Below are 25,864 nucleotides of genomic sequence, written 5' to 3'. Positions count from 1 at the left end.
AGCAGAGAGGTGCTCTGGTGAGGTGCTGGGGATGGGGAGAACCAGACTGCAACCAGCAGCTCTCTGGCCTGGAGCTGGCTGGAAATGCAGGAGCCTCTTCTGGAGGAGCACAGAGAGCACTGGATGCTGCAGGACAGCTGAGCCAGAAAGTGCTTGCTCTGGCAGGTAGGACAGGGTAAGCTCAAGAGATGAGCAGCATCTGTTATGCCCAACCATTAAGTGGAGGGGGAGATGCTCTGCATCTCAGTGGGGCAGCAGAACCCCTTTGACAGATACAAAAGCTTTACCTGGTGCCATTCTGCTGGGCAGCTGGGATGACACTGTAGTAGATGGGTACCCCACCAGCCTGAAGACCCCCCTGAACAGACTGGCTTGCTGGTACCAGCACTGGCTGCTGAAAGGGCTGCTGGACCACGCTCTGGGACTCATTGGCCACAGGAACCTGTGGAGGGAGGAAAGGAGTAGCAGGAGAAGATAGAAATGGCTTTAAAGAGACACCAGCAAGGTCCATCCAAGTAGGAGATGCCAGCTCAGAGCAATCCTGCCCAGGCAAGGGCAGGCTCTCCCAGCTCTTCTGGGAGCACAATGGCAAAAGGACCAGACACATTCAGTTCTCCTTAAGGACCTGTCCCATGCAGTCATTGTGGATGTGCTCCCTTCAAGCTCACAAGCATGCACCAGCTCCTCAAGCTGAGCAGGACTCCATCTTTGGCTGCACAAGAACAAGGCACTTCCTGCAAGGTCTGCAGAGCCAAAGACCCCTCCCCAGCAGCCCCTCCTCTGAAAGCAGCTGATGCCTACCTGGTATGAAGGTAGTGGAGTGTACTGGACCATCATGCCTTGCATCTGGCTTCCCATGCTGCTCCTCTGGCTGCTGAGAAGGCCAGGAGGCTGTGCCTGCTGCACTCCCATCACACTCTGCATCTGGCCCCCCATGCTGTTCCTCTGGCTGTTGAGGAGCCCAGAGGGCTGTGCCTGCTGCACTCCAATGACACCTTGGTATGTCTGCTGCTGGTTGGACATCATTGACTGTAAACCTGTCAGGACAGGGTTTAAATGGAGCAGCTTCTCAGGTGGCCACGGGAGACACCCTGAGACTTGGCACGTGAGGGCTCAAACCCTGCTTTGCCTCCATCTCCTGCTACAGAGGGCAAAAAGGGCTTCCCTGCCAGCAGATGTAAAAAGGCCTGAATGAAACTCCTGCCTTTAAATCCACCTTGCAGCACCTCAGTGCATGCTACCTGCTGAGATGGAGGGAAAAGACTTCATCTTGGCAGCCAGGCCAAGTTTCAACTTCCCTTTGCACAGTCAAGGGGCACTCTACAAGTCAGCAAGTCCAGCAAAAAGTGGGGCAAGAGCTGCCCAGCCCCAGAGAGTGCATGGGAGATCCTTAGGAGTGGAAGGAAAGGGAAATGTGCCTCCTCCTCCCTTTTATGCCCCCCTTACCAGGCTGCTGGGACTGCTGGGGGAGCTGCTGAGTGCGTTGGGAGCTGTAGGCCACTGGGTGACTGAGAGATCGATATTGCTGGCTGGAGTTTGGGTACTGCCCAGGAGGGTAGTAAGAAACCTGAATCTGTAAGAATCAAGAAAAAAATGGTGATGAGAACACAAGAGGGACTTGGATTAAGAAAGCTGGTCCCCCAGGACCAGTTTTCTCTCTCACCTGGCCTGGCTTCTGCTGAAGGAAACCAACCAGGGCTTTGGCTCTAGCCAGATGATTGTTCCTTAGGGAACTGCAGCCCCTTCCCACTCCTCCCAGCCTCATCCAAGCCTTTCCCAGGAGAGTAGTGCAAGAGCACAGTAGGCACAAATCTCATCACAGCTCATGGGTCAGTCCTAGAGGTCATTAATGCCCTGGAGGACCCCAAAGAGAGCTTAGAGGTGTCAGCACTGAATCTGGTAACTGTCCCCCCAGTACTGTGACCCAGGAGTGGCCAGTGGGGTCCCCAGGGAAGTGTCCTTGTGAGCTCAGATGGACAAGGGGACAAGAGATCATCCTGTGCCTAGAAAGGCTCTGTGCCAGCCTGGAGCTTGGACCCCTTGGTACTGATCCATCACCAGTGAGCAGCAGAAAAAGAGGAGACCTGCTCTGAAGTAACTGCTCTCTGGATTGCTCCCCAGCAGCCCCTTGCTTGAGAGCTTTGGGTCGAGGTGCCCCCTCCAGGCTTCCCCATTTCCTTACTTGCTGGGGAGGCTGAATGTAGCCCTGGGGCTGCAGCACCTGCTGGGTGGGGGCCGTGTGCCCTGAGGCCGAGTAGTTGGAAGTGGGGATGGGCTGGCCAGGGGCTGCCATGATGAATCCTGTCTGCTGAGGATGCTGGGAGATGAGGGATGACTGGAACAGAGCTGAGGAAGGATCTGGTGCTTCTGTAGAGCCCTGGCGGCTGAGGCTGATCTGCCCAAAGGGGTTGCTGAGCTCCTCTGCCTGCATTGGGGAGAAGTGGGAAGGATGGAGGAGGACAGCACGTAGGACAAGAGCACACAGGACACAGCTCTGCTGAGCAGATTGCAGTTCCCCTTTTCCCTACTCTGCGTGGAGGAGTTCCCCCAAGAAAGGTCCCCAGAAATGAGTCACAGACAGAGAGCATTCTGCAGGACAGGGAGGGAGGGCATGCGAGCTGCTGGGGAGGGACAAATGCTCAGCAGACACTGGTGACATGCAGGGCCCCACGCAGGCAGGGGTGGCCCCAGCCTTGAGGCCATGTCCCATGGGGCACACTGTTCCCAAAAGCCCCATCAGAGAAAGCACAGGGGGCTGACTGAGACCAGAGGGCATTCATGGCCCCTGGACCCCAATGTTGGGCACAATCTTTGCCTCCTGGTGGAGCTCTGGGCATGGCACTTGCCCTTCCACAGGTTTTTTCCAGAATTAGCCACTCCAGTAGTGCCCATCCCTGGTAGGTCCCACAGCCTCAGGCATCCCACTGCCTTGATCCCACTGCAGTGCAGAACCTCCATGAATCCCAAACCCACTGGGTGCAGTGTCCACAACGTACCTGATCAGCAAAAGCTCATACAACAGAAACACAGCACGTAAGTACAAACAGAGAGAGTGCAGAAGAGGAAATGGGGTTTATACCAAGTTGTACTGCTGGGGTGGAGAGACTGGCAAGAGGACTTGGGGGCAGGAGCTTGGAGAATACTGAACAGGCTGCAGCGCTGGGACCGGCTAAGAGCAGCAGAGAAGGGAATGGAGAGAGATTTGGGTGGGAAAAGGGCAAGGGGTGGGAAGAAGGATAGGAGGAAGGAGAGAAAGAAGGAACAACACAGTTAGTCAACTGAGGCAACTGCAAACACACAGAGGGGGGCATTGCAGAGGGTTGGAAAGCACAGGAGCAGAACAGGGGAGCATTCATCTCTCTGAAGACACAGAGCCTGGGCAGTTGCTTTGTGGAAGCTGGGACCATGTCCACAAAGCAGCTCTTGCCTGGCAGGAACAGTGACAGAAGTTCACAAAGGTCACCAGCAGCAGAAGAACCACCAGAGCAACCTTCACATCTCTCCCAGCACACTGCCCTCCTGTGTGTGGCACTGACCCCCAGCTCCCTCTGCAGCAATTCCTGCTGGTAATGTCTGTTTCACTCCTGTCTTCTCTAGGGATCCCCCTCACCTTGTCAGTGGGAGGACCTGCTGATGCCTGGTCATGACAACAGCTCATTCAAGCATCATATATTCTGTTTTGGCCACCAAAGCTGTAATGGTCAGCACTTCATCATTTTTATCATCATTTGTGATTTGAAACAGGAAGTGCACTGACACGGGAATGCATTTTCAGACCTTTCACCCACAGGCAAACATATGAAAAAAGTTTTTTTCCAGGACCTAAAATCATTTAGAACAGCCAAAGAGCAGAAGACACAAAATCAAACCCCAGCAAGACATTTGTGATGGTCCCTGACCAGGAGGGCAACTGCTTCCAGAATATATCCCTGTCCCTCAGCAAAGGGCTACAGATCCCTTGAGAGGAGGGGTCTGAGCACATCCAGGCAAACTGAGCTGTCACCATGACTTTCTCCTGCTCTCTGCCCATCATTAACAGGCAGGAAGTCTGAGGGACACCCAAAACCCACTGGGCAAGGGTGAGGGAAGAGCAACCTGGGTGTGTGTGCTGGCTCTGCTTCTCCCCTGTGTGCCCAAGGACCTTTCTGAGCCTTTGCTACTGTGCAGCAACTCACCTGGGATAGCATGTGGTTATTCATGGCTGGCTGCTGCTGGGCTGCAGGTGGAAGTCCTTGGGGCTGTGGTGGTGGTTGTTGGGGTGGCTGTGGTTGAGGCTGTTGGGCTGTGCAGGGCAGGAGGCCACGGTTGGGCTGTGAAGAAGGGGACTGGCTGCATGCTTCAGGGGCACCTAGCACCAAACCTGGAAGAGAGAAAGGCAGGGTTGGTATCTGGCAGAGAAAAACAGCAGTTTGTGGATGGAGAGGGCCAGGGTTAGAATCTGTCACTGTCACCTGTACTGCAGCTAAATTTGGTGCTGTCCACACAGGAGCTTCCATGGGGGACAGGGAGAGCAGCTGCTCAGCTGCCCAGCAAACCAAGGTGTTGACACCCTCAGGAGCCCAAGTGATTGTACCTCTCTCTCCTCTCCACATCCCTGTGACACACCAGGTGTGACACCGAAGTGTGACACCCTGTGACCCTCCACAGCTGGTCACAGCATCCTCTCCACCTGACCTGGCCATGCCCTGCCTCACACAGGGAAGTTTAGGATGCAATTCTTGTTCCAGACTATGGCCAGGAGTTGAAGAGTTGTTATTCCCAAGAGCATGCAGGAAAAACTGTTAGGAAGGAGTGCAACACGTGCTGCAGGGCACCCAGTCAGGAATTGCTCTCCTCAGTATTTCAATCCTAGTCCCAGAAATAAAGGGGGCTGTGAAATTATTGCTTGATGCCCACTGGTTGCTATTTAACCAATTCTGCCTCTGATCTACTGCATTTCAACAGCTGATCTTCAGGCAGTCTGCTGAGGAGGGCTGTATCATCAGCCACATGGTACAAAGAAGGAAATATTTTGCTGACAGTTGCTCAGGAGCTGAATGATGAGAGGAAAAGAGCCCCAGAACCCCCAGCACTGCCTCCCCCACAGAATAAACTAGAGGATATGGAGGGTGGTATTTTTTTTTCCCCCCCAAGACACTTCATGCTTCTAAGCACTTGCTGTTATATAAAGCCTGGAGAGCAATTGGCTTCAGTTCCCAGAGGAAACCTGGAGGAAAAATACAGAAAATGCAAAAAAAGCAAATCTTCTCTTGCTCTGCTTTGCACATGGTTGGGACAGACCTTCAAATAACTGCTCCCATCAGCTGATGAATCAGTCCTGGAGGTGGTTGCAATAATCACAGTAAGTGCAGCCCTTAGCACAATGGAAACATGGCCCCAAGAGATGATGTAGGCAAGTTCAAACTGCAAGATGAATGTGTGATTTTCATAGCCAACCTGGGTGCTAGAACAGCAGCCTGGCTGCCTTTTAGATCCATCCCTTTTATCTGAAAGGATTCTTGTGGAGCAATCTAATGACCCACAAGCACCAACCTACCTCTTCTTCCCAGTAAAATGACAGCTTTCAAGTGTTGGGAGACTTGGTGCCTCCCAATGCAAACAGAAGCAGCCAGACTGTGAGACAACACTGGATTTTGCTCATGGATATTACACAATTGTAACCAGCTACCATGTAGCTTCTCAGTTATCACTGGACCATCAAAATGAGATCAAAGACCTGTGCTGCCTCTTCCACAAATGCCTTTCACAAGCAGTTGAAAATAAAGGACTCTGCTCCCTTCTTAGAGAGGGGCTGGGGCTCTGTCAAGTGCAGCAAGCATCCTCAGGAAAGTGTTGTCTGTATCAGACTGCCAGTGATGCACTGCAATAACATTCTTCATGCATGGGCTGCTCTTTGTGCTACCCAGATGGAAAGGAAGAACTGATCTGAAGCAAGCAAAGAGACCTGGGACCCTAATCCTGCTTGGTGCTTGAGTTCCAGGGTATTGGACTAAACAATGTCCTTTGTCTTAGGTAAGTAAAGAGAGGGAAGGTCTGATGGTGAGTATTGACCCAACAGGCATATCCCTCCCAGGTGCACATCCAGATGCTGCCAGCCATGTCCCAGTTTTAGGTAGAGTCACTGCCCAGGGCATCATGAGCCCCAAACTGTGTTTGCTTGATGCCCTCTGGCAGAGGGGGTACAGGAGCTGTACAGTACCTGCCCTGGAAGTTCTGCTGCCAGTGCTGCCTTTGCTACTCCCAATGCTGTCCCCCCTGGTCAGGATGGAGATGCCACTGAAGCTGCTGGCTTTGGTAACTGGTGGTCTCAGGTTACGGATGGAACCATCTGAGTCTGTGCTGCTCCAGGGCCGAGGCTCCAGGGATTTGATCTCACTTTCTGTGCTGCTCTGGCGACTGCTGGAGGCCCGGGTCAAAGTCTCTCTGTTGCCCCTGCAGAGATCAAGAGGAGTCAGATGGGACCTCCAGAGGAAAGGGGCAGCAGCAGGACTGCCACGTGGACCCCAGTGAGGTCATTCCTCATGATATGAAAGTTTTATTTGAGAGTGAAAAGTTGAGCCCTTGGTTGGGTCTTATTTCCATCGCATGGGAAATAGAGCTCTGAGGCTGCATTTGATGCATCAGTTAAACCTTAAGGTACTTTATGTTGTTTTGTGTTCATTAAAGGGTCTTCTATTCATGAAATAGTCTTTTAAATAAAAAGCCCACTCAGGACCTGGCTCTGTGCCACACACATGTAGGGATGTGACAGCAAACAAACACCCTGGGTGTCACAGCTTTGCCTGTGAAGACCCAGAGGCTGCTGCTCTTCCTTGGCATGTGTGGAGAGCTGGCTCCTGGCCCATTTTCCCTCAGCCAGATCCCAGCCTGGCTGAGATGCCAGCAGGGTCAGAGCACAACCACTTGCTGAAGCCCTCCTGGTCTCAGTATTAACAGAGGTCTGGAGATCAAGATCTTGTGAGAGCACTTTCCACACCAGCCTCAGAAATGCTTTCTACACGATGGGATAGTGCTATGCTCAGAGCTGTGCTCCCTCTGAACACCTTCCCTCAGCCCCAGGCCAAGCCAGACCACACCTGGACTTTATGGAGTCCCAGGCAAAACATCCCAAACAGTGAGCTTGGTTTATAAGCCCAGATAAAGGCTTTTTTCCCTGGTGAGGAATGGTGAGGAAGGCAGCACTGGAAGAGATGCTCATTTAATGCTGCAGCTCCATGTACGTGTGGAGGGGAAAAGATAAGACTTGGAAGGAACTGCTGAGGTGATGTCCCAAGCTGCTGGGAGCATGTAAGAGCAAAAGAAAATGTGTCTCTTGGAAAAACAGTCCAATACAATAGTTACATCCTTAAAGATGACCACACTCTGCTTGATATGGAAGCCTGAGACACTTCACTGTCACCATGAAGTAATCCAGCCCTTATAATCAGAGATTAGGGACAACCCCACCTTTTCTGGACACTGCTCCTGTCACTGCAAGGGCTTTCCCATCCTTCTGGCAAATAAGATGTGGAATGCTTTGAAAACTGCTGGAATCCTCTGTTTTCCCAATTCATCCCTGCCATTCCCACCTTCCACCCCTTATATTTCAACTGATGAATCAGCAATAAAGGACTCAGAAACTGATGTTGCAAAAAATACGACTGGAATAACTTCACAAACAGCCATGCATGGGGCAAACTGATTCAGCAGGACAATGTACAAAGTAGGTCACACAGAGATACCTAAAAATCTGCCTCCGTTTTTGAGAACTAGAAGAAAAGGCTTCTTTGGAGATTCTGTCGGTTAACATCAGAAAAAAAGCATCATTATAGAGTCATGCAGTTCCTCTGCAGAGAAAAACAGACACAACAAGTGGCTGCTGACCAGTACTAACCTGCTGTCAGTGAGATATCCATTCTGCCCACTCTGGAAGCACGGGTAAAACATGGAGATGGGAAGGAAAGAAAAGGGAAACTTAGTAATTTTGAGAGCAGCAAACCCAGGGAATTTCAAAGCAAAGAGGAGCAAAGGGTTAATAGTATGGAAGTCAGGCACAGTTTGTGCTGAGTGCCAGTTTCATGGTCACTCAGGAGTGTTGCTGAGCCAGTCCCATTCTGTCCCCCAGCTTTCCATCCAGGCCCATTAGGAACCTTTCCTGATAGCTCTGACCCTGAGATCTCACAAGAGTTTGAAAATCTGAGTCCTCAGCTCCCTCCTTTGTTGCTCTAAGGCAGCTTTGTTGATGGAACAATCAAAGCCAAACATACAAGGGTCCTTTGCTAAAGGCAGGCACAATTATCAGAGCCATGAAAAAAAGACAAGAAGGCTCAAAGCCAGCTCAGCCCACCCTGTAGTGGACACCTCTGCCTCTGAAGTCAGATGCAAAGCAGTGTCACAGCCCAGGAATACAAAGCCATTCTTCATGAGTTTTTGCAGTATATGGTAAAGTTTTCATGATATCTCTAGATGCAGCTGCTTGAACAGGGGTGGAAGCTACTCCAGGAAATCCGAGAGAAATTTAGAGTTGTTCTCATGTTAGAAAATTCACATTTTCACAAAGTCTGCAGCAGTGTCACAGCCCAGGAATACAAAGCCATGACCACAAATCACTCCTGGTCAGGAGGTCAAAGGTGCAGCACCAGAGAGATGCATGAGGACACAGCTGCTGCAGCTTTCAGGTCCCTAAGTTTATCTTGCTGGGCAGCAAAGAGCAGAACTGCCTCCTCTCTGAGTCCCCACACATCTCTTGCCCCTCAAACCAGGCAATTTAGAGAAGGAGTAGAGTGGGGACTGCAGGTGTGGCTCCTCTATCCCCTTGTCTTAGATATTTTGCTTAGGAACTCAATGGTGGACACCAAGAACTCTGGGGAAATTTGTAGGAAAGGGAATGATGAGATCTGACTGCTTAGCATACTCAGGGACACCCTCTGTCACAGAATTCCAGGAGGGTACCTGGCAAGCCAGGCACCCAAACTCACCTCTCGTGCAAATATCCGCTCCCTGACCCGCTGATATTCCTCCTCTCGCTCCTCTATGGATTTGCTCCTTCTCCCATCCTGCAAGGGGAGTCTGATCTGAAGGGACAAACACATCTCAGTTGCCAATGGGACCAGGGGCACAGTCAGCTGCTGGTATTTTTACGTAGCAGAGTAAGTGGACGTGGAGTAGGGAGGGTGTGCACAACAATCAGGTGCAATGGCACAGCCTCTGCCTTTGAGCCTACCTGCTGGGCACCTATGCCTAGAGATGAACATTCTGGAGGTCTAATTGCACCCCCCACCTCTTGGATTAAGCAAAACCACTCTGCCTGATCTCTGCTTGATTGAGAAGGGACAGATGAGGAATATCAGCATGTCTAGAGATGAACATTCTGGAGGTCTAAGTGCACCCCACCTCCTGGATTAAGCACAATGACTCTGCCTGAACTCTGCTTGATTGAGAAGGGACAGATGAGGAATATCAGCATGTGCTGCTGAAAGACAGTCTGCTGCCAGGGATCTGTTGTGTCCAGTTCTGGGCCCCTCAGTTCAAGAAGGACAGGGAAGTGCTTGAAAGAGTCCAGTGCAGAGCTACTGAGATGATTAAGGGAGTGGAACATCTCCCTTATGAGGAAAGGCTGAGGGAGCTGGGTCTCTTTAGTTTGGAGAAAAGGAGACTGAGGGGTGACCTCATCAATGTTTTCAAATATGTAAGGGGTGAGTGTCAGGGAGATGGAGTTAGGCTTTTCTCAGTGGTGACCAGTGATAGGACAAGGGGTAATGGGTGTAAATTGGAGCATAGGAGGTTCAAGTTGAATATCAGAAAAAATTTTTTTACTGTAAGGGTGACGGAGCCCTGGAACAGGCTGCCCAGGGGGGTTGTGGAGTCTCCTTCACTGAAGACATTCAAAACCCACCTGGACACGTTCCTAGGGGATGTACTCTAGGGGGCCCTGCTCTGGCAGGGGGGGTTGGACTAGATGATCTTTTGAGGTCCCTTCCAACCCCTAGGATTCTATGATTCTATGATTCTATCAAAAAGCTAAAGGCTTTTTCTACTTTTCCACTCTTTGGAGCATGTGCCAATCCAGCAAACTCCTGCTCAGTCCCAGCTTCTCTGCTTCGTGGGTGGCTGCATCACCTGCAGAGTGCCAGCACGGAGAAACCAGAACCTGATATTGCAGTGACCAAGATTTAAGTTCAGAAACACCACCCAAAGCAAGGGACAGGGGTGTGTTGGGGTGATGCAAAGATGTGAGCTGTAAGAGCAAAGAGATCCTCAGTTGAAAAGGTCTCCAACCTCTTGCCCTGGTTTTGATGTTCAAGTTTCTGTCTGACACAGGCTGGGAAAACAGCCAGAATATGGCTCTTTTTGCAGCTCTGCAAATCTGGGTGTGGTGCCACCTGTGACAGACTGAAGGCAGCCAGAGATTCAGGAGGGTTTTTAGTTCTGATGACTGGCAGTGCTGCTGAGCTCCAAGTGTTTCATTTTGCCAATGGTTTCCTTCCAGCAGCAGTGTGAGGTCCTGATGACTTCACAGCTTGAGTCACTGCAAGCTCCTGGGAGGAGTGGGAGAAATGCTTGGCAACACTCAACCCTGGGACATTTCCAAGGAAACCTTAGCAAAAGGCTTCACCTCCAAGCCTGGCCCATATTCATAGTCAATATTCAGGGTACAGTAAATAAATTCCCCCCAAAGAACCCATGCAAATTCTTCATGAGTTTTTGCAGTATATGGTAAAGTTTTCATGATATCTCTAGATGTAGCTGCTTGAACAGGGGTGGAAGCTACTCTAGGAAATCCGAGAGAAATTTGGAGTTGTTCTCATGTTAGAAAATTCACATTTTCACAAAGTCTGCAGCTGCCCCACAGCCACTCCTTACCTGATTATCATCTCGGTCCATGCTGGTATCATCTCGTTTTAAGATAAACCTCTGTGGGAACTCTGCATTCTTCTCATCTTTGATGTGCTCAGAGAACCTCTGCTCAGGGCTGCAGGAAGAATCAGCCCTTGTCAGAAAGGCAAAAATGGGCACAGAGTTGTCCTCATAGAAACACTGCTTGGGAGGGAGTGAGAGGGTGTGGAAAGATGTTTGTTGCATTAAATCTCTCCTCTGTCTGATGGCAACAAGACTTCCTGCCCATTCTCTGAGAAACAGAGAGCTAAGGAAGGGCTTGCAAATACATAAACTTAGGACTGGAAGACTTCTTGCAAATATATAAATTTAGGACTGGAAGGGGACCTGGAGGCAAAATAGTGGTGTGGAATCCAGGCTGCTCTGGATCAGCTCAAGGCTCTGTGTCTGGGGGACATGCAGGAAAGGGGATGACAGCCCAGTTTTCTCCCTCCCTCCCTCCCCCCTTACATTCGTGTGTTACTGGTCTTGTTGATAATCACTGCCTTCCCAGTTTGGTCAACGTTATGGTCCATGCCAAAGTAGGCAGCTACCCGGTGCAGCAGCATCCTGTGGTAAGAGGTCATCTGAGGGAACTTCTTAAACTGATTGCTGAGAAGAAGGGAGAAAGCATTAGAATTTAGAAAGCATTGAAATAATCTGACACCAAAAGAGAGAGCAAGGCCAGAGATGCCTTAAGCAAGCCCAGAACATAGAATCATAGATTGGAAGGGACCTTAAAGATCATCTAGATCCAACCCTCCTGCCATGGGCAGGGACACCACTAGATCAGGTTGCTCAGAGCCCCATCCAACCTGGCCTTGAACACCTCCAGATCAGAGCATGTCACCTTTCCAAGAAGCTGGCCAAGCCTCAAGTGCTCCTTCTTACACTGAGCATGTCCATGGCCTTAACACTTCTCTGCCAGACAGAGTTAGGCTGCTCCCAGGGCTCAAGCTAAATGTGCTTTTTCTGAAACACACCAGCTTGTGCAGAAATGCACACCTGCTTCCAAGAAGGAACCAGAGCCAGAATTAGCACTCACACTGTGATTTCTCTGATCATATTAGATAAAAGAGTTCTCAAGTTCTGCTGCAGACACCTATCTCACATTCTGGGATGTGAATCCTGCCCCTGGTTTCTCCACCCCCAATTTACCCCAGGAAGAGCAGCACCATGGCACTAATCTCCTTCACAGTCAATATGGTGAGAAAACCCCATCAATATAATACTCAGGAACCTTGTGTAAGGATAAAAGGAGGTGGAACATGTACAAAAGGCTCCTAAACAGTGTGTCCAAAAGACAATCCCTTGTCTACAAACCTTCCACTTGACACAAAGTTGATGACCACTTACTTGTTATCACTAATAAATTCCAGAATCTCCTGTTCTAACTTTAGCAGCATCATTCTGTCCCTGTTAAGAAGACAAAAAGGAAAAGGCCACCTTTAGGGATAATGAAACTTTCACTGCTTGGTATCTCCCTTCCTGCAACAAAGGAAAATCACAAATACCTGGAGCAAGCAACACTATTAACAAGGCTCCACAGGAATGAACTAAAAAACTCCACGTTTTTTCATAGATGGTAAATTAATTGACAGATTTTTTTTTTTCACTTTGAAGCTGTGAGTTTGCTAACAGAACTTGGCTTTTGGTAACACTGAATCTCTGCTCTGCTGGAAGCTCCAATGGTAGAGACTCCAGCTTTGTCATTCCTATGGCAGCACTTGGCTTGATTACATTTATTACTGCCACAGCAGCACTTCCTTTGGAAGTTGGTATTTGACAATCATTTACAGAAAGGGTTTTAAAGCAATCAAGATTCCTTCCTGCTTGCATTCAAACAAATGATTTTTCCTCTTTTTCTCTCTCCATAACACACAATTATGTCTTTTGATTGACTGCAGTACATAAAATTAAAAGTTGTGCTTTTTGGTTTTATACTACCCCACCTCTAGTAATGTTCTCTGAATTCCAAAACATAAAATACACTTCCAGGTACTTTCTGTAGCTGCTGCACTCCCCCTCCTCCCAAGATACATGAATACATACATACATCTACATGCACACACACAAATACCATGGCTTTTTGATTGACTAATCAAAGAAACATTAGTTGAGAGCTACTCCCTCCCTTCACTCCATCAGCAAGTTGAGTTACTGATGAGGGACCTACCGTGGGTTTTTTTTCAGTGTATTTACTAAAAATTCATGCAAATCTATTCCAGTGGAGTCTGTATATTCCTGGCTGGAATCTGAAACAAAAACAGCAGCAGAACAAATTAACAAACCACTGCAACAGAATACACTGAATGGAGGAGGTGTTTGTCTTAAGCACAAGGATGATGTCCCCACAGAGCTGGGAGAAGAAATTCAGCCTCATTTTCAGCACCAGTTACTCAGGACAGGAAGAAAAACCCACTTTGTACAGAACTGCACAGGTTGGGGCCCAGATCACCTGGGCTCAAGTCCAGTTTCTGACAAAGGTTCTGAATGCAACCTCTGGGTCAAGTTTCTCCTTCCCTGATTTCTGCAGCAGTGCAGAGCTGCTGCCTGTACAAGGTTTTCAGGTGCTCACCAGATTAAAAGATGTTTTATCTTTTAGCCATTTTTATGCCCCAAATCATACACACAGGATCATACAGCTCACCTTGCATTGTGCCACCTGGGGCAGAGTTTATAAAATCAAATCTAAACAGAAAGCAGAAGCCTATACAGGAAATCTCCTTGGCATTGTATCTGCACAGTTAAAAAGCCACCAGCTCACTACACACTGGGCTGGAAGGCAGCAAGGCTGTTGGGGCACAATCCAGTGGTTATAAACCCAATAAATTCCCATCCAGCCATCAGCAGGGATAACTCCTCTGCTTCCAACATCTGTATCACTGGCCAGAAGAATCCTCAAAGTGAGGAAGAGAGGACTTGCCCTGTTTAAACAAGCACCTGACCTCGAGACAGCATCCTCCTTGGTGCCTTGTCTTTATTCTTGTCTTTTTCTTCTTTTTCAGCCCCATCTTTGGTGGACTTTTCCTCTTCCTTGTCAGAGGGGCAGCTAACGTGCAACTGAATGATATCCTGGAACAAAACAAACCAGGCTGGTCTGAGTCACTTGGACACTCCCTGGAATCCCTGCCATGGCTGGAGATGCTGGCAGCTGAGAAAAGCATCACAGAAAAGGCAGGGGATTCAGGTTACAGATCTGAGACATTTCAGAGGAGGCCCTGTTCTAAAAGCAGACAAAGCAGTCTCTCTCCCCACCATCTAAGAAGCCTCTGGCAGGCTTTGTGGGGATTCTCAACAGCACTTGTCAGTGCTGCAAACCTCCCTTCCTTGGCTCACATCAGAATCTAAGTCACATGCTTGGTAAAATGCTATTTTGGAGTCAGGAGTGCTTAAGGTGAGGTAGGTCCTGCACCATTTCAGTAAGACTCCACAATCTAACCTGGAAAGAGAAAGGACACAGGGAGAAAACACAGCAAGAAGTACATGTGGTGGTGCCTGTGCCATATCTGGGGTTTTCTTTGAGCTTTCAGTGAGCTGATGCAGAAAGTTCCTTGCAAGAGAAAGGTTGAGGCTGTGCAGATAAGAGCAGTGCTTGCAGGCTTCCTCCAAAGCCTCTTCTGAGAAATTCTTGCTTCTTAGAAGCACAAGCCCAGTGTGCTGGGCAAGATGTGCATTTGCTGGGCTTCCACACTCTGTTTTTTTCTCATTCTAGGCCTACCTGGGATTCCAGCAGCCCATCTACAAAGGGGCCAGATGATTCTTCACATACAGCCAAACTCCTGACCAGTTTAAGCTTGGAATTAGACTGGAGAAGGAAAAGAAAAGAGTATAGTTAAGACACCTCGACCAAAATTCATGCAGTCATTGTTAATTAAACCAAATGAGCTTCTTGTAGCAAACAGGAATATAGAAAGGCTTGGAGTCCTAGAGCAAAGAAGTTATTTTATTCCTTCAGTCTTTGATTAGGATTTGAACATCTCAATTTTCAGGTGTTCTCTGCCTTAATTCATGGACTCTTTACTTCAGACAGAACAATTCCAGCCTCTCCCCTTCTCACCTGGCAAGACTTAAATACATTAACAAAGGATATAGGTGAAACCAATTGTTTTATTGCTTTTTTAAAGATGTAAAGTGAAAATTGTTACTGTTCTTAATTAAAAGGCTGTCATCCCATTTACACCTCACCAGTCTAACCTGATTACTTTGGTTATTTTGGGCTATGTAGTAGTGCTTATAGGGAAAATGCTTAGAATAAATCCTGCACTTTAAGGACTCTCAGCAAGTTGACTCAAGTGATAAGTAAGAAAAAAATGTATCAATGAGTCACATGAGATCCCAGGCAGGACCAAAAATATGGAGCAAGGTTTGAAGTGCACAGATTCAATCAGCATGGACAGGGCACTGCACTGGTTTGTTACCCCCTCCAGTTAAAAACCAGAGCTAAGTAAAACTGTCAGGTTTTGCATAGGGCCCTTTATCTTCAGGGAAAACTCCCATGATGATGGGAAAACCCCAAACTTTTGCCAGTAGCATGTATAAGGACACCACTTGTTCTAGAATGTTGTTTGTAGCTAAAATCTTGGAGTAAAAATGTGATGTCACAGCCATCATGTGATTTTTTCAAATCGATTTTTAAAAAAAAACTTCTCTTAGCTTTAATCACAGTTTTTCTTTGCAAAATTTGATAATAACTTTCCTGCCTGGAGACAAGAAAAGACTTGAGACTACCCTCCAAAGGTTTGGATCATGACTCAGCTCAGAATGGCCAAAAAGAAGGAGGAGATGTCAGAAGGGGTTGTACCTTGGCTCTTTTTCTGGCATGTCCATGGGTTGAAGTTCGCCTCTGTGGAGAAAGGAAAAAGAAGGCAAAAAGCTTAATCTGAATGCACAAACTGTAAATGTTGGTCTTGCTGTGCAAGGCAGCACAACACTGAGCACAGAAAATGACTCTGAAGAAAACTTCTGCTAGCAATGGAAACATGAGCAACCAGGGAGATCTGGAGAGCTGCCCAGTCAGGCCCTATGTGGGCAAAAACTCCATAAAAAACCTCATGTGGATTATTCCCAGTTCACCCTGGGACCACAGGGATACAGGTGGAGGTGCATGACACACTTTCCAGTGGGAAAACCAGAAGTCTTTAACATTCCTGGGACACAAAGTGGGTTCTAACAGAGTGGATCTGCTCTGATTTTTTGTCAATCTGTTATCCCCACCTCCTGACAACCCCCCCCACTTACCTGGGATTCCTGGCGCACGCTGACCTCCTCCCCCCCATCCTTCTCCACCTCCTCCTTGCTTGGTGACCTGGATACATATTTGGTTTTGTTCACAGATTCCTCAACCACCTTTTTTTCTGCCTCCTTCATTATTTCCAGAGACTCCTGCGTTGTGGTGCTGTTTGACATCTTCAGAGCCCTACAAGGCAGCACTGGACACCTAGCAGAAGAGGTGGAAGAATGGGGAGAAGAAAGTCAGGATTCTGAAGCCACCAGCAGGGCTGAACAAAGCCTCCAAGATATACAAAGGTGTCCTCTCTACCCTCTTAACTTCTTTCAAGTGAGGGAGAGACTAAGGTTAGTCCTAAATATACCAAACATCCAGAGCCAGGTAATTCAATAAGTGAAAAAAAACCTTAAGCAACCAGAGGAGGTGTGTTCTTTCCCAGGACAAACAACAATAAAATCTGCATTTTTTTCCCCAAAACCCAGGCAGTCACATCCTCACTGAGAAAATAGCCTCATACCCAAGACTTTACTCTGTTTCTTCCTGTGCAATAAATAAGGTAACCCCAGGTGTGTTCTCTCCAGCTGCTACGGTGAGCTACAAGCTCAGGAAAAGTGGGAGTCAAAGAAGAAACAGTCAAATTACAGACTAGACTGAAAAAATAATTCTTCCTGACAAAGCTGCATGTAACAACTTCCTTTTGATTAGCAAGAACACAGGCAGCCCACAGGAGCCCCTGAAACCACCTCTGAATTAGAGCAGAACCTAGAGAGGGCAGCACCACGTTCCTCAGTCTGCTGCCAGTCTTCAGCACAGTGAAAATGTCTCATCTCCATTCATCAAGTGAAGTGTTAATTCCAAACCAATTGTCTAGGATTGAAACTAAACCAAAGCAGGGTTAGTTTTTGAGCTTGAGGTGTCTTTGAGGTTGAGTGAGGGCAAAACCAGGTGAGGTCCTGAGAAAAATGTTTGTAGAGACACAGCCTGTGCAGAACCCCACGTACATCCCGATGAGGAGGTTGGATAGAGGCAGGATAAAAGCCCCTTGACACAAGTTTCTAAAAAGGAGAAACCTTAAATTTTTTGAGATGCTCAAACAAAAGGCCTGGGCACTGAAAAATACATCTGAATTTTCACAACTTGCTTGATTACTTTGTCAGAAAAGGGCTGAAAGGGTCCAATCTTGTTATGGGCTCTGCGTGGGAACTGGCAGCACCCATGAACTAACTCAGACCTCACTCCCCTTTTATTTGTGGGGCTCCTGAACATAAAAGGTGGATTCAACTCTTAGTGCAGCTCCTGGAATCAGCTCCAGTCTCAGATCCAGAAAATGAGAGCACACAACCCACTGCTTCCTACACGGGTGCCAGTGAGGATGGGACAGGAAAGGAGGAACCTACAACCACCTGAGCTTTCCCCCACATCTCCCAGCTTCCAGATTTAGGATGAGCAATAAGACTCAGGGAGTCCCAGATGGGAGAATGATTTCCAAGTGTGTGCATGGTCCCAAGAGCCAGGGGGAGGAGAGGGTGAGAGCACCCAACCTGCTCTTCTGAACTCATCCTTGTGCTGCATGGACCCCTTGCACCCCAATCACACTGGAGCATCCCTGCAGGAAGCAGCTTCCCCTCAGGCAGCACTGAAGGATCCATCCTCCAGCTCCAGCAGGCTGGGGATCCAGCACTTGCTGCCCAGAGGATCTGCAGCTGAGCTCCCAGATTTGCAGCAAGGATGCTGCACGGGGTGGTGAGAGCTCACCTGAGAGGGCTGTGTTCTGCTGCCATGCCTCCAACAGGAAGGAGAAAAGGAAAAGGGATCACTTCCTTGATTTCCACACCAGCATCCTAAGGGGCAGCAGGGGGTGAAGCTGCTAAAACTCTGTTTCAGCCCAAAATGTTCCAGCCTTATGCCCAGGCCAGGCATGTAAACAAGGATCTGTAGCAGATTTAGGGAAGGCTGGGAAGAGGAGGGACCAACTGCACAAATGACATTTACCTAAAGGGGGAATTTCTTACCCAAAGGGGAGAATTCTGCACTAAAATAAAGGAGGAGGTTTTGTGCAGCTCATTCTCTTTGCAACAGCCACCCCATAACAGGTTTTTACCCTCATGCCCAGCACCTGAGTCAAATTTGAGAAGGGTGGTGGGCACTTTTCTCATTGTACTGCAATGTAACTTTGGTACCACAACAAGGGTCATGTGCCATTTGCTTCCCTCTCCTTTTGTAAAAAATGACAGCTCAGAGCCACTGAATTGATGTTTGCAGGATGCCCTCTCCTGATGAAGCTTCCCAGTCCTCCAGGATCTTTCCCTGCACATAAAATTCAAAGAAAATCTGTGCACTGCTGGTGCCTTTCTCCATAGCAATGTTTTCTAGAGGAGGTTTCCCTTCTGTATGAATGAATCAGCCCTGCTCCCCCAGGACTGATGCTGGATGCAGTGAGGGGGTGGCAGACATGATCTGCTGTGACAGACAGTGGCTTGCAGAAAAAAAAGAAAGTGGAAGTTCAGAGGACTTGATGGGGTGGGTGGGACTGAGCTGTGCTGTGCCAGGGAGATGAAAAAATTACGTATTTGCAACGTTAAGGAAGTCACAAAATCCGTGTTGGAAAAGGAAACAAGGGAACAACAGGAGGTGGCTGAGCTGCCACTGGGGTGGTTTTTTTTTTTTGGTTTGGGAGGTTGGCAAAGTAACCAGGGCAGTTGAGGCAGTGAGAGTGCAAACACTTTGTGCATGCTGGCCAAGAGCCAGGTGAAGGGCTAAGCCAGGACAGATTTACATCCAAAGGGATCATGGAATTCCACCTCTGCTGCCTTCCTTCTCCAAGCTGTAACAATGCAGGCAGCAGCTGGTTCTGGTGAGGCAGGGAATAAAACAAAAAAAAACTTTTGCACTTGCAGCTAGGATGGATTCAGCAGCAAATATGAGAAAAGCAGGAAGCCTGCTGCTAAATACTTCCTGGCCTTATTTCTTAGAGTACAGCCACACTCCATGGAGATAAATGAGGGTGCAAAGGAGACATATGGCTGCTTGGCTGCAGCTGCATACACACAAGCTACTGTGCTGGAGAGAAGCAACTCATCCCTCCATGCAAGGCAACTAAAAGTATAAATTATATTTTCAGGGGGAGAGGAAATGAGTGTGAGGGGGCTCCACGTTCTCAGCCCCTGCCCAAAATCAATTCTGAGCACTGAGAGAACAGGGCAGAAAGAGCTGGCCCAGCTCCAGGTAGGTTTTCCAGTACAAGTGGCAGTGAAAATCACCAAACCAGCCTGAAAAAGGAGAAAAGCAGTGGCCTTTTCCCAGACTCTGAGGCTTTCACTTCACTCCTCTGTGTAAGGTTCCAGTATCAGCATCATATATGGCTGAGCATCTCCTGCAAGGTTAAATGATGATGCTCTCAGGAACCATTTGCTCATTGGCTCCCAGGGCAGCCAATCAGAATTGCAGCTCCATGGCAACAGGCTCTATCACCACGAGCAACCAGACAAGTTTGGGATGTGATGGAAGATTCACCCTCACTCCTCTTCCCCAACACAGCAGCTGTGGAAAAAGGTTTTCACAGGAAAAAGTGGAGGCGGTGAGGTGGAGAGGGTGCTGCAGATTTCAGGCATTAAAACCTCCTCAGTTCTACCAAACCAGGCTGCACAGTCCTCCCCATCTGCACCAAGGGGGCTCCAAGACATGCTTTTGTCTTCTCCTTTTCTCCCAGGGCACAGCAGTTGGTAAAATTTTTTTTTTGCTGGTTTGAAGTGCACCTAAGGGATGCAACAAGAGGCTGTAATGAAAAGGTTTATGAGTAAAACCAACAAAGACCATGTAGCTCCTGAAAAATCTCCCTCCTAGGCTCCATCTGGGCTCCCAGGCTGCTCTGCAAAATAGAAGCAGCCTGCACCAACACTGCTGACTGGGGCACTCCCAGCATCTCCTAAAAAGTCTGCAGGCTCAGCCTGAAAAAAAAAAAAAAAAGAAAGAGGTGAAAAGACTTTGGAGCCCACTCCCTTTCTCTCCTGCTGGAAGAAAAGAGTTCCCTAGCAGAGGTAACAGCTCTAAGTAGAACAAGCACCTATTTTAGTAGGAGAGACCTGAAACCTCACTCAGAAACACTCATAATCTGCAGCTGTCTCAGTCAATGAAGCAACAATTCTCCTCCTTTTTATTACCAGTAGAACAGAGGGGTTTAATTCCTCACTATCACATATATCTGACAAAAACCCAAAGCAACAGGAGGCCAGAGGTATTTGGCTGCAGAGTGCACAGACTCCCAGTGCTTAGTCACTGCTTTAAATCTTAATCTCCACCCCCACATTACATCAAAGAGGTGAAATTGTGATGCAGATGGAAGGGTTTGACTTCAGGTGGAAAGGGGGGAAATAACCATATGTGAACAAGGCAACAGAAAATGCAGGTGAGACAGAAAGCCCTCTAACTGTCAGGGTTTGTGTCTCTGGCTGAAATGTAGGAACTGGAGCCTAGAGAAGGGATGTGATCCTAAAGCTTTTCTTCATTTCCAACACCTTTTAAAAAGCTGTTTACCAGTACAGGTGCAGTCAGCCCCATTAAAGGCACAACAGCCAGGAGGTTTCTCATGGGAAACACCTGAATTACCACCATGGTGGTAGTTCCTCAGTTCTATGGCACATGCATGGGTTTCATTATGCAGAACATCTCAAACCACAAGACAATTCCAGGAGGAAGAAAACCAACCAGTTATTCATCACCACTCTCAGTCAATGCAAACACTAAAATCAGAATAGGTGTCTGTAAAATGTAAAAATCATTTTTTTTTTACATTTTTTCAAATGTAAAATCAGAGCAGGTGTCAACCTGCTCGTCCTGTACTCCCAAAAGAGTGACACAGTTGGTGTCAAGACTGCCCAAATCCTCTTCATGTGACACAAGGGTATCAAATGGGCCAGAACAATCAAGGTGGGTTGGCATTTGAGGAAAGAGAGACCCAAAAAGATTCAGCACACTTCACCTGGGGAGAAACAGAAGATGCTGTTGAACCACATCTGACACTTGAACGTCTCCAGGTGCCAACCACGTGCTCTGCAGTTTTTAATCTGGTGCCTGGTGTGTTGATATTTAGCCTCTTGAGGAAGGAAAAAGAATTCTTTCCTCCCCTCCAGATCAAAAGGACAAACTGGTTTTTTTTGTGTGTGTGTTTTTTTGGGTTTTTTTTGGTGCAACTGAAATTGCAAGCTTGCACATCAGAGATGGCTGAATTTCAGTAGCAAATGGAGTAACTTCCATCCATAGAATCATAGAATCCTAGAATCCTAGGGGTTGGAAGGGACCTGGAAAGATCATCTAGTCCAACCCCCCCTGCCAGAGCAGGGCCCCCCAGAGTACATCCCCTAGGAACGTGTCCAGGTGGGTTTTGAATGTCTCCAGTGAAGGAGACTCCACAACCCCCCTGGGCAGCCTGTTCCAGGGCTCCGTCACCCTTACAGTAAAAAAATTTTTTCTGATATTCAACTTGAACCTCCTATGCTCCAATTTACACCCATTACCCCTTGTCCTATCACTGGTCACCACTGAGAAAAGCCTAACTCCATCTCCCTGACACTCACCCCTTACATATTTGAAAACATTGATGAGGTCACCCCTCAGTCTCCTTTTCTCCAAACTAAAGAGACCCAGCTCCCTCAGCCTTTCCTCATAAGGGAGATGTTCCACTCCCTTAATCATCTCAGTAGCTCTGTGCTGGACTCTTTCAAGCACTTCCCTGTCCTTCTTGAACTGAGGGGCCCAGAACTGGACACAATACTCCAGGTGTGGCCTCACCAATGCAGAATAGAGGGGGAGGAGAACCTCTCTTGACCTACTAACCACACCCTTTCTAATGCACCCCAGGATGCCATTGGCCTTCTTGGCCACAAGGGCACATTGCTGGCTCATGGGCATCTTCTTGTCTACCAGGACCCCCAGGTCTCTTTCACCTACACTGCTCTCCAGCAGCTCAGCCCCCAACCTATACTGGGACATCGTGTTGTTCTTCCCCAAATGCAAAACTCTCCACTTCCCCTTGTTGAATTTCATCTTGTTCCTCCCTGCCCAACTCTCCAGCCTGTCTAAGTCTCTCTGAATGGCAGCACAGCCTTCTGGTGTGTCAGCCACTCCTCCCAGCTTAGTGTCATCAGCAAACTTGCTGAGGGTACATTCTGTACCCTCATCCAAGTCGTTGATGAAGATTTTGAACAACACCGGTCCCAGTACCGACCCCTGAGGGACACAGCCCTGAGCCTTCAGAATGGGGGAAGATACTGAACCATGGAAGGATTCCCTATTACTGAAGTGAGCATCCCAGCATACTCAGCACATGTCCTGCCACCCCCAGGTGTGATGCTCAGAAACATCCCTGAACCAACACAGAGGGAAGAAACAACTCGGGGGGGCTCACAACAAACAGCAAAATGACAAAGAGAGAGCACATTGGGTTTTTTCACCCTATGCTGATGAGGTGTAACAGCAAGAGGAAGAGTTGCCATATGCCTGGTGGGGACCTTCAATGCAGAGTTGACCAATGTGTTCAGAAAATCCAGCTCAACTGCTTGCATGTTCATCAGATTCTTTTTTTTTTTTACTCCCAAGCAGCCTATCTGCTCTGCAGAGTCACAGCTCCCATTTCAATTCTGTTCTGAAAAGTTGACAGCACAGAAAGAAGGCAAGCATTGGATTCAGGCATGCTGGGGGTCTCCTGGGGCAGAAAAATAGAGGTTGTCAAGATCCCCAGGTCCTACCAAAAGCCTCCTCCCCACCCAGACCAGGCTCACTGCTCCACTTTTGATGCATGTTTCCCTCTTTAGATGCATCAAGAGGAGAAAATGGGACGTGGAGTGAGGTATCACACCAAGACACAAGTGAGCAAACAGCACAAAACATTAATAATCAGTTTAAAAGAATGCATCCACCATTGACTCCTATGGCACCAGGCACTGCAAGAGCTTTTCTGTTCAAATGACCCAACAAGAAAAAAAGAATAGAGTTGTGTTTGCAGTGCCTGACCCACCTCACCACTGACACACCTTGATCCCAGCTCTTTACAAGAGAGTTTTCTTGCATTTCAAGCACTCCAGTGCCCTAGCTGGAAACACCAGACTTAATCAGTACATCCCTTGCTGCTCTAGAGGACTTCTGGGTACAAAAATCTCATAATACTTTGAACTGGATGAGTAAACTTTGCTTACACCTTATTTTGCAGCATGGAAAAGGACACACAGAGAATTCCTGCTGCAGTGATTAAATGCCCACAGCTTTCCTGGCCTTCCAGAAGCTGAAAGATTGGATGGAATCTGGGAAAAAGGAGCTTATTGCATAGACAGCACAGGAGGGTTTGCAAAGAGAGAGAGTTCAGATTATATTGCAGAAAGCAGGTTTAAACAGTCTCAGGTTTAAATGTTCTTTTAGCCTGAAGTTGACACAGCAAGAGGAGCCATCTTCAGTCTTTTTGCTCTCCACTCTGTTAGTTTAAGGGGATATTATTTGTTTGATGTTAAAAACAAACAAACAAAACCCAGTGATGCTGTTCTTCTCTTCTCCTTTTTATTTTGGGAGCTGCAGAGAAGCCAAGCGAGAAACCTCTCACCCCTTGCATACAAAATCTGAGGGAGAAAAAAAAAACACAACAGCCAATAGTTAAAAAGTGAGAGGATCACAGAAGCCATTGATATAAACACTATTTGATAGGGAAGGGCTTACATTTGGTCCAAACAGAGCTGTTAATTTCTGTGGACAGTTCCCCTAAGGGTCCCCTAGGCAAAACAGTGAGGGGAGGAAAAAAAAAAAAAAAAAAAAAAAAAAAAGAAAAAACTAAAAAAAAAAGAAAAGAAATCTGAGCTGACTATCTTCCCATTAGAGAGCTCCCTTCTCCATTTCACGTTGGTTTTCCTTTTCCCACCAGGAGCTATTCCTGTATTCCTCCAAAGAGCCAGGGAACTGCTCCTGTGACGTCAAAGCAGTTTCCCAGCAACAATTAATGAGGGCTGTCCACCACAGGGGTTTCCTGAAAAGCTAGCAAGGAATTATCCACCTACTTTCTACAGTGTCAAGATGCAATAGGACAGCACTGAACAAGAACTTCTGTTAACCCTTCCACAGCTCAGAGGAAAAGCATCCCAATCCCTCCAGCAGAATTCCTTCCCCCTGAATCCATTCATAACAAAACACCACACCAGGGAAGGAGATATCTGCAGAGGCTCTGGAAAACCACACAGCCTCAGAAACAGCTCTGATCCTCCTGCTAGTCCATTTCTCTTGTGCCTGTGCCAGACAGAAGGATAAGCACAAACATTACAAAGCTGGATGAGAGAGCAAGGTGTTCCCCAGCCCAGCTTCCAATTCCTGAGCTGACCTGGGCTGGCAAAGGAGATCATCAGACTTTATTAATCAGAGACCTAAAGCATTCCAGCTCCTTGAGAGGAAGGCAGAAAAGCAGGGCTGCTATCTAGCAGGGTGGATGCTTCTGCTTCTCTCCATGCTGCAGGGGATACTGAGCCACAGGACCCACCAAGCAGTCAAGGGGTACCCAGCAAACAGGAGTCACTGGTGCTATTTTCCAGGTGGGATCCAGAAATGGATGTAATCATTAAACAAAGGAAGGAATGATGATGAAAAGGAAAAAAAAAAAAAAAATTAATCAAAAATATCAACTTCACCTTTTGGCTGCCAGCTGCCAAGAGTTGGATTTGACAGAGAAGGGGGAGTCTGGAGAGTGGGCAAGGGATTCCCCTTCCCATTTTCCCACAGCCTTCTGCAAGAGGAACTCAGTCTTCACCTGCTGAAGTGCTCACCAGTCACTGCAGCAGCTGTTTGCAGATCCTCAAGCTGCAAGTGAGGCTTCCAGTTTAAATAAGCATTTTAAAGACATGAAGGGAAAAGAGACACGTCCAATACATCCGAACAAAGATCCTGCAGTACAGTGCTTAATACCTCAAGCCCAAGAAAAACAACTCCTGTCTCTAAATCTCAAGTTATTAGGAGTATTATTTCCAGCATCTTGGGTTATTTTAGGCAAGACTGGACGATGAGCACATGTGAGAAGAGAGAAAAGGCAATCCAAACTCCCAATTCCATTAAAACCAAACCCGAATCAGTGATAATTTTAAAATAACTAAAAATGGGGTTAGTATCTATGTGAATGGAAATACAGCCCTACAGAACACCAAATTGCATAAGCACATATGAAAACATCATATGGCACGTGGCCAATTAACTGCTCCACATTTCTCATCAACTACCCTGCTTCAAACAAGTAAATCCTTTCAAGTAGAACCTGGTAGAAAAGCAGGACGTGTTTTGTCTTTGCACAAGGAAGAGAAACTCCCCAGGAGCAAGCTGCATAAACACCAAGCTAAGCCACAAGGACAACCCATGAGGCTGTCACAGGGAACTCCTTAATGACATGGTACAGTCTGCTTATTGGGGATTCCCTTGTCTCCTCTAGGTGCATCCCCAACACCACAAAAGGAGGAAGGAGAAAGCTCATTATTTCACCCTCCCAAGTCTCAAAGGGGATTACAAAGCCATATATTCTTTTTTTTTATTATTTTTTTTTTTTTTTAGTAGAGCACCATTTTAAATGAACCACATCAAGCAGCAAAAATCCTCTCACTTACCAAAGATGAATGATGTCAGGTCCCCATCCCTGAAACACTTGCTTGCATTTATACCTATCCTGTATTTTTCATGGTGGGGGCACGGGGTGGGGGGGGGGGAGGAAAAGAAAAATCTCTGATAAATCTTTCTTGAGCCCAAAATAATTAAAGACTTACTCTCAAA

General features: G+C 47.7%; 1 protein-coding gene across 7 annotated transcripts in view; it reads right to left on the bottom strand.

The window, feature by feature from the left end:
* R3HDM2 (R3H domain containing 2) overlaps positions 1 to 25,864 on the bottom strand; it is a 39,917-nt gene that overhangs the window by 4,012 nt on the left and 10,041 nt on the right. For 3 of the 7 annotated variants that reach the window (XM_071729479.1, XM_071729484.1, XM_071729485.1), the window contains exons 2-18: positions 16,096 to 16,294; positions 15,659 to 15,700; positions 14,576 to 14,662; positions 13,803 to 13,929; positions 13,031 to 13,109; positions 12,211 to 12,270; positions 11,326 to 11,466; positions 10,843 to 10,951; positions 8,958 to 9,053; positions 7,874 to 7,905; positions 6,200 to 6,432; positions 4,176 to 4,360; positions 3,080 to 3,169; positions 2,183 to 2,425; positions 1,447 to 1,573; positions 802 to 1,037; positions 288 to 442 (exon numbers count right to left, since the gene is read on the bottom strand). In XM_071729479.1, coding sequence (XP_071585580.1) covers positions 288 to 442; positions 802 to 1,037; positions 1,447 to 1,573; positions 2,183 to 2,425; positions 3,080 to 3,169; positions 4,176 to 4,360; positions 6,200 to 6,432; positions 7,874 to 7,905; positions 8,958 to 9,053; positions 10,843 to 10,951; positions 11,326 to 11,466; positions 12,211 to 12,270; positions 13,031 to 13,109; positions 13,803 to 13,929; positions 14,576 to 14,662; positions 15,659 to 15,700; positions 16,096 to 16,294 — 2,241 coding nt within the window. Of the gene's footprint in view, positions 1 to 287; positions 443 to 801; positions 1,038 to 1,446; positions 1,574 to 2,182; positions 2,426 to 3,079; positions 3,170 to 4,175; positions 4,361 to 6,199; positions 6,433 to 7,873; positions 7,906 to 8,957; positions 9,054 to 10,842; positions 10,952 to 11,325; positions 11,467 to 12,210; positions 12,271 to 13,030; positions 13,110 to 13,802; positions 13,930 to 14,575; positions 14,663 to 15,658; positions 15,701 to 16,095; positions 16,295 to 17,839; positions 17,975 to 25,701; positions 25,761 to 25,864 lie in introns of those variants that run through there. The other 4 variants (XM_071729483.1, XM_071729481.1, XM_071729482.1 and 1 more) reach the window with 4 other exon arrangements.

Source organism: Heliangelus exortis, chromosome 31 (genome assembly GCF_036169615.1).
Source record: "Heliangelus exortis chromosome 31, bHelExo1.hap1, whole genome shotgun sequence".
In the NCBI taxonomy this organism is placed as follows: Eukaryota; Metazoa; Chordata; class Aves; order Apodiformes; family Trochilidae; genus Heliangelus; species Heliangelus exortis.
Note: the sequence above shows the minus strand (reverse complement) of the source record. Positions and strands in the feature narration are given on the sequence as shown.